Source organism: Macrobrachium nipponense, chromosome 40 (assembly GCF_015104395.2).
Source record: "Macrobrachium nipponense isolate FS-2020 chromosome 40, ASM1510439v2, whole genome shotgun sequence".
NCBI classification, from domain to species: Eukaryota; Metazoa; Arthropoda; class Malacostraca; order Decapoda; family Palaemonidae; genus Macrobrachium; species Macrobrachium nipponense.
The window spans coordinates 12,721,386-12,735,421 of record NC_061101.1 but is presented as its reverse complement, the minus strand read 5'-3'; the positions used below and the strand labels follow the sequence as shown (position 1 = coordinate 12,735,421).

Below are 14,036 nucleotides of genomic sequence, written 5' to 3'. Positions count from 1 at the left end.
TGTAACAGTTGGTCATTGGTGTATATACAGTATTTAATTAGTGATGTCACCAATTTTTCTCTGATGAATATCTTAGTCACTTTCTATTTTCTCAACTATCATCAGTGCATTACGTATCTCAATGCATTTGGAAGTTAGTTATTTTTGTTTTATGTTTTTAGTATTAGTTTTTCTTGAATAAAATTGTCAATGAGGGTAGTTTTTTTATATTTGTCTAGTGTATCATCATAAAATGCCATATTGAGTATAGCATATGATAAACTTAAAAATTTAAGTACTGATATGTGTGCTTCATTCGGAAAAATGTTGACTACTCTGTTAAAAATGTTCTGCAAATTGATGTTTGTAGCATAGGTGTACTCACTCACTCCCAAATATTGTGATAATTTTAATCTACATTTTGGAATTTGAAGATTTTTCCTCAGTAGCTTTTTAATCCTTGTGTGTGCTATACATGAATTGTATTCAAGCAAAGTTTAACATATATTAAATGACTCCTCAGCTACTGTAGGCAAGATTTTAACCAATATTTAAGGTACACTGTTTATAATTAAAATATTAAAAGATATATTAACATGGATTTCTGAAGACAAATACTGACCTTTTTACCATCAGAGTTTAATGCAAAATCAAAACTCATTAATATAGAAATTACCCACAGTTATGAATGTAAAAACATTTCTGCTTCGTGCTGCTGACCTCTCCTGAATTTCATGTGTATCTGCTTTATTTTCTGTTTGCCGATTTCCTTTAGTTGACTGTCTATAACGGTTTTCGACTGAAGGTTTAAAGAATTAAATTAAAAACGCTTCTTCATTTACAGGTCCACGCGTACATCATCTCGGAACTGAAAAAGGAAATGCCCTCGGTCTTTGGCAAAGAAGGCAAGAAGAAGGAACTGATCAAGAACCTGGGTCAGATCTATGAGAAGATTCAGAGAGAGCACCAAATATCCCCCGGGGACTTCCCAGCGATCAAACGTATGCAGGTATGATAAGGTGTTTTTGCCTTTCTTGTTAAAGGTCTTCAGTGTTATATTTAAAGCAGTATTTATTATTATTATTATTAAGCATATTGAACTAAGGAACCTCTGTAACGAGGCTATAATATTGACAATCAAAAGCCACAGTAGTGTTAAAATATATTATTGTACAATGGTAAAAATACAAGGAGAGACTTTCGCATCCCTCTTCAGTCCTACTGACGGTCAAACAATGGAGGGAGCGTTACAACAGTATAAAAAACCTGGTTCAAGGCAGATGGATTTAAGTGTTGGTCAGGTAATCCCCGTTCGGTTGTTTCTGTTGGCGAGACATCTGGAATGGCGAAGTGGTCGTTCAGGAGATTCCAGCTCAGCAGACACTCCATCGGTGCCATGACTTGAAGTGGTAGTAACCTCAGTCATCTGGGATAAAAGAGAGGTGGGAGCAACATCAGGGGTCTCACAATCACCAGACATATGAATCCTAAAGTCGTTGACAAAGTGGCCAATTATTAAAGAATTGGTAAAACTATCTTCATCAGTGAAGGTTTTGTTCCCTTCAAAACCACACCCCTTTCTAATAGCAGCTCCTTCCACTAAGCGACGAACACCAACATCCCCACTCTTAAAAATGACAGAGGCACCATTCCAATTGATGTTGTGTCCTGGAACGAATGAATGAGAAACAAGAGCATTATTCATTGCATGGAGTTCATAGGCCCTACGATGTTCAGAAATTCTTTCATCCAAACCCCGCCCACTTTCTCCAAAGTATTTCTGAGGGCAATTGGCACATGGAATTTGATAAACACATGGTGTTTTCCTAATACCATTGTTGTTATTATTGAACATTAACCGATTTCTGATAGTATTTTTAAAATTGAAAGCAATTTGAATTTCTTTTTGCTTACTATTTGCAAGATAGCTTACAATCCGAAACTGGAAAATACCAGCTATCTTGCAAATAGTAAGCAAAAGAAATTCAAATTGCTTTCAATTTTAAAAATACTATCAGAAATCGGTTAATGTGCAATAATAACAACAATGGTAATAGGAAAACACCATGTGTTTATCAAATTCCATGTGCCAATTGCCCTCAGAAATACTTTGGAGAAAGTGGGCGGGGTTTGGATGAAAGAATTTCTGAACATCGTAGGGCCTATGAACTCCATGCAATGAATAATGCTCTTGTTTCTCATTCATTCGTTCCAGGACACAACATCAATTGGAATGGTGCCTCTGTCATTTTTAAGAGTGGGGATGTTGGTGTTTGTCGCTTAGTGGAAGGAGCTGCTATTAGAGAGGGGTGTGCTTTTGAAGGAAACAAAACCTTCACTGATGAAGATAGTTTTACCAATTCTTTAATAATTGGCCACTTTGTCAACGACTTTAGGATTCATGTGTCTGGTGATTGTGAGACCCCTGATGTTGCTCCCACCTCTCTTTTATCCCAGATGACTGAGGTTACTACCGCTTCAAGTCATGGCACTGATAGAGTGTCTGCTGAGCTGGAATCACCTGAACGACCACTTTGCTGTTCCAGCCATCTCGCCAACAGAAACAACCGAACAGGGATTACCTGACCAACACTTAAATCCATCTGCCTTGAACCAGGTTTTTTCCACTGTTGTAACGCTCCCTCCATTGTTTGACCGTCAGTAGGACTGAAGAGGGATACGGAGCAGTATGCGAAAGTCTCTCCTTGTATTTTTACCATTGTACAATAGTATATTTTAACACCACTATGGCTTTTGATTGTCATTAAGCATATTCATATGGATCAAGCCCATCACAGGGGCCAAGTAGTTGAAATTCAAAAGAAGTAACAGAAGGTAATGGAAAATACAGAAGGAAATCAGTTATTAGAAAAACAGGTAAATTAACAAATGAATGAAGTAAATAAGTAAAATATTAAAATGTAGGTTGAATTGTATCAGGATAGTAATACATTACATCTTTGCTTGAACTTCTGAAGTTTGCACAGCATCTTCAGGGAGGTTGCTCCACAATCCAAAGGTGTGAGGGGTGAAGGACCTTTGTAAATCAGTAGTTTTTCATTTTTTGATTACATAACTGTTGAAGTAGTAAATTATGGTCATAGTTTGTTGCAGTGTACCTAGCTGGTCATGTTTCAAATTAGTCAGATTTTGTTGCAATGTTACCTATCTGATAATTTTTAATTATATGGCAATACGTACATTTATCTTGCTGCGAGTAATTCATACGTGCATATTTATTAAATTCAGTAAGGTTATTTAAGCTATAATATTGCATTAGTACAATAGTTTTACATGATTAATAAATATCTCGTAACTGGTAGTGGTCAGTTGTAAGTTCCCCAGAGTTATCTACATACATCTCTGAACATCACAGAGATGTTTATGTAAAGATACAAAGAACATATTAATTCATACGCAGGCTGAAGAAAAGAAAAAATATGATATTAGAGAACATATATCACAAACTAAACCTTTTTAGATCAAGTATTTAGTTACAGACTGAATTTCATCAATGGTTTCTAAAAGTGATCCATGCATTGTCCCAGTTCCACACTAATCAGCATTTATTGTCATTAAAAACTTAATCCTCCATCTGTATACCAGAATGATTAAGTTGTTATAGAAATTAAATGAACAAATAAAAAGATGGATGCCTTCAACTCTAGTGACTCAAGAATCTGTTAGAGAAAGAATGTTAGTACTAGGACAGTCTTGCTTTGGTTTTGTGTGGTTAGACACGGTTAAATTTTAAAACTGAAGGGTGATGGAATGGCTATAAAGCGCATAAGTAGTTCCTTTTTACGTCAAATACACATTCCTAAAAGTCTCTGAAGATTTATATAGATGTTTTGTACCAAGTAATAGGTCTATAGTTAACACAGGTTATGTTTTTAACCACATTTTACCCAATGTAATACAGTTTTCTTTTGTCAATAAATAATTGTTAAAAGTACAAGGAGAATTTATTTTAGGCCAGGTAATGTATTGCATATTTGCTTGAACTTTTGAGGTTCTAAGTCAAAGTCATGATGCAACAGGAAGAGAATATTTATGGAATCTGAGGTTGGTACTGTATACTGGTATAATCTGTGGTTGCTAAATATCGTACAGCACTCGTGCTTCAAGTAGGAAAGAAGAGGTTCAAATGAAATCTCACAATTGATTTATGATACTAGTCACCTTAATCACATTTCTGATTCATCATGTGTCTTTTCAGGAACAACTACAGCACCACGACTTCACAAAATTCAATATTCTAAAGCCGCGACTTCTGGAGGCTGTCGACAAGATGTTGGCAGAGGACATCGCGCGCTTGATGGCCATGATTCCTGTAGAGGAGGCAACAACCAGTAAAGAAGCCAGCGTCATTAGAGGTGGGGATCGGATTTGTCATCGTCGACTCCTTTTTATTGGATCTATTATGGTCATAGTACAATCTGCTGCGATACCATTTTGATAACTGATAGTATTGAAACATTTAAAAGGGAAGAGAAAGCGCTTTAGAGTTCATTCTATTGTATTGCAAAGAGTATTACTTGAAATCTTAAGCACTCGTAAAAAAGATATGCTATTGGAAATGTACTTGAAATGACAAAGGTTTGTGTTATGAAATTCTTCACGTTTTAATAATAAACAGTCTTACATACAGCAACTAAGATGCTTGAATTGTAGTGTGATGTAAGGGGAGTATCGTAATTAAAGCTTTTAGAGACAAGCTGCCTAAACTAGGGCTGAGAGCATATTTTGGAAACACTCCTCTTAACCAAGTACACTGTATTATGATATTTTGATAGAGTTTAAATATATAGGAAGTTTGGTAAAGAGCGCCACAATTCAGTTTTATTCCATTGTGAAGAGCATTGTCGAGAATATTCTGTACTGTGTTGTTGACTCCGTTAAATTTTTACATATACAGTAATCCCTGGAATCAATAGTACTTGTGGGAGAAGATACTGTAAACTGGTAGGATTTATAAAGAGAAAGAATACAATAAATGAATAATAATAATGATAAAAGAATCCTGCTTTTAAACCAGTACCAAGGACATTTTTTCACTTACAATTATATTCCAGGTGGTGCTTTCGATGGTGTGATGAACGACAACACAGTCTTCGGCTATGGCAGAGGCGAGGGTGTTGATGCAGGGTCTGGCGAACCTGAGTGGATCGTAGCCAAGGACCGTTACAAGTATGACCAGCTGTTTGACAATCTCAATCCAGTTGATGGCAAAGTCACTGGGTCAGGTAATTTATGTGGCCTTATGTTTTTCCTCTCCTTTAGTGTTATATTAGTCAAGAGGTGATAAGTTTAGTTAACAGTTTAGTTGTATTCTTTAGATTTATATTAACCAAGTCTTCTCATATGAGGCTGTACAGGAAACAGTTTAGGGCATCCCCAGCTGTAAGCGCATAGTTGAGCACTTGATGTAGATATTGAATGTATTCAATAAATCAGAATTTCAATGAACTCTTGATAACTTTGGTCTCATTTGTCAAGAGTCATGCTCATGCCAGTAGTAAAACATTATAGAACAGTGGAAGAGAAGGTAAATTGGTACTGTACGCATGCCAACACTGAATATAACTAATGCTGTGTGACTGAAAATAGTACCTTCGGTCGGGGAAGTCGGGGAAGAGGTTAGCCCAGTGGCAGAGGAGGATCACGAGAAACCTGACGGCCGTTCGTGGCGCAGCCATCTACAATGGCCAGACGAAGAGGTGCTTCCGGATTCTATAAAAACAATTTCCGAGTCTGTGGAACGTTCGTCGCCCGTGAGGCGCAGTGTTAATATTAGTTCGCCTGACCGTCACGTTTCTAGTGAGAGTGACTCTTGTCTTCCAGCATTGACTTGGCCTTGTGTTAAACTCCCTAGTTGGAATTTTTGAAGACAGGCAAGAATTACCAAACACTGTTTTATAGCCTCCCACTGTTAGTGCAGAGTAAAATTCTTGATTTTACACTTTTCATCCTGTTCCTTACAAACAGCTGAACAGTTTTAGCAGGTCCACTCATATGCAATTGCACAGCTACTTTTTATGTTCACACAGTAAGTACAGTAATATGTACATTTAGGAGTTTCATTTGTCTTAAATTGATGTACCCCAGTATAAGATGCAAAAATTTTAGTGTTGGTTTTTAAAACTTTCTTATTTGTTATGTAGATCATAGTTGCTAAAGAAATTGTATGATGATGTTGGATCCAGCAAGACTGTATTGAGGCAACATTGCATCGTCGATTGATGGAATCTGGAGCTGAATGGGGACGTGCTTCTTGTATTAGCTGTAAGACAGTTGAATGGTGTTGCACTGTAAATGTCTTCCTAATGAAATGTCTTTCTAATGAAGTGAAAATTTAAGTCTGGAGTTTTGATAGAGAATGCAGATTTAAAGCATTACTATTTCCAAAAAGTCCAAGCTGTTCCTAGACTCTTCCCTGAACTTTCATCGGTCTTGACAGCCTGACCAATGTCAGGGCTTGAATTGTAAGAATTTAGTAATCCTGTCCCATGTGATGACCCTCGTAATACTTGTTACAATATTACAATTTTGTGTGGTTCTGACTTTGATTTTTCTCTTGATACCAATATCCATCATTTATTTAGTTAATTTTTCAGATGTTTTGAGGAATCTGTCCCCATTAATTTTTAGGATTTAAGATAGTTGTGGGTGCTTATTTGAATGTTTACTTGTTCAGTTTTCTGAAGTAATTTCATCTGAATCATTGCATTTATAGTCAGAGAGATTTGCCAAATGACAACAGTAATTACAACTGTTTTCCATAAATTTGCTGTCGCTTATGTAGTCTGCTGATTGTGCCTATCTCGTAAATACCCATGTACATGATCAAAGTGTGTACTTGGAATGCAGGTGACTATCTTTATCATGGATGATTTGCTCATTTAAGTTACTTGAAAAAGAAACCCACAAAATCACTTTGTAACTTGTTTACTTCTAAGTATTTACATTTAGTTTTACTCCACACTCGAGTACTTTCAGGCCCTGTCTGTGGCCCATTTTCAAGAGATGTTTGGGATGTTAGCCTGGGTCAAGGCCCAGCAGTCCTCTGGGCCTTGACCCAGGCTAACATTACAAACATCTCTTGAAAATGGGCCACAGACAGGGCCTGAAAGTACTCGAGTGTGGAGTAAAACTAAATGTAAATACTTAGAAGTAAACGAGTTACAAAGTGATTTTGTGGGTTTCTTTTTCAATCTTCAGAAGAAAACTGAAAGAAGTTTTTGTTTGGTTCATTCAAGTTACTGCCCACCTTGTTATAGATACTTGTTAGTACTTTACAAATAGTTCTAAAAAAAATTTCTCATAGTTACAAATAAACCAGTGTTCCTTCCTCCATCTAGAACAAACCTCTGTATTTATGAAGTGACAAATTTAGCAAGAGAGAGCAGGCCTGTCTATTTTGGTAAGCTAACCCATGGAAGTTAACAAGGCGCAATTTCTACACAAATTGATTTGGTTGTCAAGACTAATGGAAGTTGGGGATATGGTAAAGCAGAGGTTTCTCTGTAATATAGATTCCGTTTAAAAGCTATATTTAACAAAAATTGATTTAGGCAGAAATATTTTTTTTTAGATAAAAATTAATGACTGCGTTTTTACGCAGTCTTGTAATGCATCTGCACAAAAACACCCAGACACTATAATCTTGGGAGAAAACCAGCTTCTCCATGGTAGGTGGTCCTCAGCTAAGTCTCCAGGCTACAGATAACCAATCTGGCTCTTGAAAGACAAACTCCGAATACCACTTACCTGGGTCTGGCAAACTCTTTCCAAGAATGTCAGGGAACTGTGTAGATGCACCCAAGGTTAAGTAAAAGTAATGGAGTATGCCATAACTGGTTATGCATAGGATAAATTGAAGCTTGACGTTTTATATCTTCTTCTGATGGGATATTGGTTCTTTGTCTTATGAAACAAGATGAGCATTTTGTTTATTCACAGGGTAGATGAGAGAAATTTATAGTGCATTATAATGCCCATTGTGTATGTGAGTATTGCTTGAAGAAATTAGTAAATCTATCTGAAGCACTTGAGAGTAGTTTATAGGCCTATGCACAATTTGCATCCTTTCTGCCCATATCAAAGCATGTCTAAGATGGCCTCTGTAGGAGACTTGTTTTTTCTGTGATCACTATTGACATGACAGATCTAGATCTTAGTGATAGGGAAGCTCTGAACTGTGGGCATGATCTGGAGAACATTACTTTCGTGTAGGTTAGCTGCTCATAGAGCCAGAAATGCCGTTTTTCCTGTTTTGCAACCACAAGAAACGTTCAATTTTGAGCACAGTTGAAGTTAGGGACTGTCTTAGTTTAGACTTACTTCAAAATAAAATGAGGAATTCCAAAGATCTTGTAGTCTTGATAGAATTATGTAGGTTAAATCAAGTTGCTGCTACTGTTGGAAGAATCTGCCATTGGGCTAGGATGACTTGCTTGCTCCTGTAGTGGTCTGAAAACCTAGACATTTAGTTTATAGGGAGGATATGTACACACTGTATTTGTATGTTTGTAAAAGCATGCAACATAAACGGTTTTTAAGAGCAGCATAAAAATTTTTTATGTCAATTTATTTTTTATTTTTGAACATACCAGCCACTGCTTCTCTTGAGTAAATTACTGATTTTTTTTTTTAACTTGCTTAGCCTTTGTGCTATCAAACAAGCATATCATCAACAAATCTAAATATGTATAGTACCTGGTTTTGTATAACAATGTTCGTTTAATATTGGAAAAAATATTTTATTTAAAGATGTAATCCATTTGCTTTGTATACAATAGTGGTAGCTCACCTCTGTGTAGAATATATTTACATCAGTGACCATTTTCATGTAGACCAAATGATGTCCTGTAACAGTCACACAATAGTTGACTAATGACCAGAAGTGCTTGTGACCAAGAAAACTCTTGCTTATAGTTAATCATAAGAGTTTATAACAAAGGAAAAGTCATGCTACCAAGATCATGAGAACACAAAGAAATACGTATGCCACAACTGCACAATGCATGACATGCCTCATATGAAGGATTCTGGTTCCCAGTAATTGTTCGTAGATATTTCAGTCGATTGATAGTATTTTGACGTTGAAATAGTGATGAATGATTATATTTTGTCTTGTATTTATGGAAAACGGTAATTGTTTCTTCTTATTCGCAGCTGCCAAGCAGGAAATGCTCAAGTCCAAACTCCCCAACTCTGTGCTCGGAAAGGTCTGGAAGCTGTCCGACATCGACAAGGACGGCATGCTGGACTCTGACGAGTTCGCCCTCGCTATGCACCTCATCAACGTCAAGTTAGATGGCAACGACCTCCCCAATGAGCTCCCCGATCATTTAGTGCCTCCAAGCAAGAAAGGGTTCAAAGCATAGTACTGTAACATAGATTATTAGAATGCGAAAGTCGTGTGTGCCGCGTGAAAGTTTATTATACAGTCTCTTCAGAATTCACATGAAGAACGGAAGACTTTGATTATTATTTTGTATTTTTGCTGAGTTATAAGGAGTTTTATAAGTCATCATCTTGATGTAATGCATTGGGAGACTGCCCAGTTCCTGACGGGCAACGTACGTACGTTTGGTCGAAGGAGTTTTCTTTATCGTTTCGCCTTAATTGTAATATGATATACGAGCTTGTCATGTTGTCATGTAACTCGTGTGATTTTTTATATAAGAGCACATGATCTAGCGAAGCAGCGAGATGATTTATTTTTGAGATTTTTTGATCAACATTTTCAATCTATATTTTTTAAAGAAGTCAACATAGGTTTTTTAAATTTAGTGTTTGGGAATATATAATAAAAAAACAAGACTTTTCGTCTCTGCTGAAACATTTTCCTGTACTGTACATAGCATGTAAATGTACCAAGAAGTACGTACTCCATTGGTTGGAAAAGGATTAACTACTAATTCTGAAGCGGAATTTTATGCATTATTTATTAAACTGCAATCTTTCAGCTCTAGCGTGTCCTGTACATACGTAAACACGTTTCAAGCTTCATGTAATGTATGATGTGGAAAACAATGAAAATAACAGAAGAGTTCAGTCATTAGAAAATTTTCAGGGGAGACTCAAAAGTTATAAGGTCTATTGTGTACATTATTACTTTGATGTCCAATTATACCAACTTGATAAGGCCTTGCAGCCTGGATTTTCTAAATTGTGATGGTAGACATGTAACTAGTATCGCAGGTTTTTTACTTGGAGAGAGAGCGCGTGAAAGAGAGAGAGAGTGTGCATGTGTTACGAGATGAAGGCCAGATTCAAGTTTTAGTGGAGTGCAACGGATCCGAACAGATAGTTACGTAAAACAGCAAGCAGTTGTATTAATGCCACAATTTTTTTCCCAGGTTCACTCAAATTAATTATGGTTAGTACACCTCCAAAAAAAAAAAAAAAAACTTCAAAAGGCTTTGCTACCTAACATTGCACTTCACTCTCTTGACGACTGCCTCTCATTGTTTCAGTCAGTGTTCTAGATGGTATTCTTTTGCTGATTTCAGATTTCTAATTTTTTTTTCTTTTCTATTGATGTCAAGTAATTCCTTCTTTGTTTTTGTGTTATAGTGTATACTGTAGTATGAAATTGGAGATCTATCAAGTATTTATGGAAAAACTGAATAACTCCATTGACAGGGGTCTTCAAACTTGAAAAAATGTATATCAATAAACTTTTTGCACGAAAGAGCTGCATCGAAGTATCAGTTTCTGCTCCATTCCTCTTTGTAGTTTAGGATTGCAACATACGATCTTTTTTTTATTTCATCGGTGGGTAAAGGTAATTGATTCTTTTTTTTCTAAGGAGTCTGCAACAACTGGTACTTCAGTGCATCTTGAAATAGCCCATGGGTATGCTATCAATAATCACGCAAGTGCCGTAAACAGTTTTCTTGTACGCTGAATTTGTACGTTTTGAGTTTTTATTACAGTACGGAGTATTTAGCCATGAACTTCAAGATTCCTCTTCTAATTTTTTGTCATAAATTTTTTGCATTGCTTTATAAGGTGCTAGACAACATACTGTACTTTTTTTGCTTGACTAGGCTTGGCTGTCGAAGAAGAAAATAATTATATTGTCACTGTGAATATCGGGTGAACTTCATTCCAACATTTGTACGTAGTTGTCGGTTTAACCCATTGGACCAAGTGTGACGTATATCCTAGGGTGATTTTGTTACCGTTGGATGCACCAAGAGATATCGGATGTAGTTTTTGTTATTTATTCATAAAAAAAGAAATTTACAGGCTAGGTAAAGCTCAAATATGCTGTTGTTTTTCATCTGTAAGTAGATAAATTCATCTTCGTACTTTTGTCATTTGATTCGTATTTTTTTCAACAGAGAAGTAAGCAGGTATTCTGTTCTTGTAGTGTGTATTGGGGGCTTTGAATTCCTCTTTGGGGGAATCCTTTGATTGAATCTTAGAGGATTAAAGATGATATTCTTCATTTCTCAGGTAGGTTTTGGTTCTTATCAATTCAGCAAACTGCCTTAAGCCGTCTTCGGTGTGACACGTAAGTTTGCGTGTATACTTCGCAATTAGCGACTTATTATTTTGGATAAAAGGTTAAAGTTAGTTTTACAGTCCACAGGCCCCAAAACTTACATTTATTTTTTTCAGTAGTTTATTATTGTAAATGTCTTGTAAATAAGAGTTTCAGTTCTATCTGTAATTTTTGAAATTGGAAAGTGTAATTGTTGCCAACTGCTTTAGACAACCAAAGAAATCACTTGTTTATATGCCTGTAAATGGAAAACTTTTAAGATTTATATTGTTTATTGATATAAGGTCAGCCTAAATGGGAAAGAATATATCTATTATTATTATATTACTTTATAAATAAATTATGAATATTGCCTACTTGTTTTTACCCTTTCACTTATATTTTTGCTAGTTTTGATAGACAAGTCATACTTAGGTGGGCTTGTGCTGCACACTAGGTATAAAAGTAAGTGCTCTTTCTTAAGTTTCCATTGTAACTTATTCATCACATGGTGTACTGTAAGCATCATGGAAGTTTCTTTACAGTGTCCCTTCATCACATAGCTACAACCTCTCTCATTCCTTTGGTTATACGTACCTCCATTTATATTTTTCTACCCTCTCCTATCAATTGTTTTTGCACATTATTTTCACCGCTAAATGACCTCATCATGGGTCTCTGCATTTGGCCCAAATTTTCTGTTACACTTTATTCTGGTTATTTTCTTCAAAGCAGCCATGTTGGATGATGTATCCAAATGTATCCAAACAGATATGATTTTATTTACACTCTGAACTAGGCGTCGAGTTTGTGGCATCCTCTGTCTTGGAACTAAATGTATCTGGTTAAGAATTCAAATGCCAAAAGAGGTTTTTCGTGCTAGACACAATTTCAACATATGTACTGACTATCCTTATGATACTTTAAGGTTGAAGAACAATGTAGGTGGTTCTGCTGGAGCATTTAGATTTAAAAACAATACTCCACTCTTGTTATGGCCCTCTTGAGGCCAGAAGTTGATCCAGTAAGAACTTAAATGTACATTTCTGTATTGTAAATATGATTTTATCTGAACAAGTTATGTTTTGGCAACAGTTAATGCTACAGGTATTCTTATAAACAAACCAAACCCCTCAATACTGAAATCATTTAAAATGTCAAAAGTATGGAGTCCAGTTTTTAAAGTAGTTCTTATTTTGATGTTTTTTTAAGAGACTAGTTGACAGTAACCATGATTTATTTGCTTGAAACCGAACAATGGAGAATATTCACTCCTGAAAACACAAACAGCCGGGAATGTCTTTTTAGTAGAATGTTTTACAATGTAGAGAATACAGGTCTACTAGCATTCATAAGTGAAAGTCTAAGCTTTAATTACCTGGAAATATTAAAATCATTGAAATCAATCAATAAAGTTTTGTAAGAATTATGACTAAGTTTGTTCAATTATTACAGTCGGTGCACTGTAGGCATTACTCAAAGTACATCGCAGCATCCCTTCAGCCCTTAGCTGCAACCGCTTTCATTCCTGTTACTGCTCCTCCATTCATATTCAGTTTCTTCCATCTGCACGGCGGACAGACACTGTTACCAATTTTGAGGGTGGATGACTTATCACAAGTGTCGTCCAAGTCATAGGTAGTACTCCTGCCTGTGCCTACTTCAGCCTAGGACTGTTTGATCTGGTAACATTGTCCCCCTTGTCTGGAAGGGGCTTAACTTTCCTCAACCCTTTTATAACTATTGTTTCTGAGTGCAAATACGAGATTTTTGCCCCCTGTCACACCTTTGAAACCTTTTTACTCGCAATTTCCATTTTAGTGCTGAATGACCTCATAGGTCCCACCGCTCGGGCTTTTGCAAGTGCTGAAATGGAAATCAGATTTTGAAATTTTGTCAAAATTTCCACTTTCAGTTCATACAATTATTACACATCTTAGAATTGTAACTTATTGGATCAAACTTAAAATTTTACTGTCTACTGCAAAACCACCGAGCCACCCATATCAGGAATTTGGAGTTATTGGTCTGGTTAAACTACTAAATAGTCATAAATGTTCAGTACTTCAGGTGGAAGCTTTGTATTGGTTTATTCAGCCATGTTGGACAGGTAGGCAGGAAAAAAACCAAAAGGAAATTGATTATATTAAAAGGCAGAAAGCATTGCATCTGTGGGCCAACTGGATTATGTGTGGAAACTTAAAATAGTAGCCTACCTTGCCCTCATGTTGTATGTAGGCACGAGCATATTTTGTGAATTTATTCTGTATACCAGGCTGGTTTTTATATACAGGCCAAAGGTGGAAGTAACCACATATATAACAGAAGCTATGTAATTTGCTATGAAAATGTATGAAAAAATGTATTGCATATGATTTTTCTACTATGTGACAAATACAGTAATTTGTATGTTGGATATAATTACTGTTTTGCCAGTTTTGTACCAAATTGGAACTTGGGTTTTTTTTTTTTCGTTTTTGATCTAGAGTTTGAAAATACATAGCTGGTTTGATAAATGAGAGGGAGGACAGTCCCAGGATGTAGTAGGGGGTTCCAC

The 14,036-nt window shown here is 36.1% G+C and overlaps 1 protein-coding gene across 1 annotated transcript in view; it reads left to right on the top strand.

Moving 5' to 3' along the window:
• The window catches only part of LOC135211921 (EH domain-containing protein 1-like), a 74,765-nt gene extending 62,913 nt beyond the window's left edge, over positions 1-11,852 (top strand). The window contains 4 exon segments of the mRNA XM_064245157.1: positions 824-988; positions 4,199-4,355; positions 5,055-5,225; positions 9,157-11,852. Of these exon segments, the coding sequence (XP_064101227.1) occupies positions 824-988; positions 4,199-4,355; positions 5,055-5,225; positions 9,157-9,368 (705 nt within the window). The 3' untranslated portion in view covers positions 9,369-11,852.
• The last annotated feature ends 2,184 nt before the right edge of the window (positions 11,853-14,036 follow it).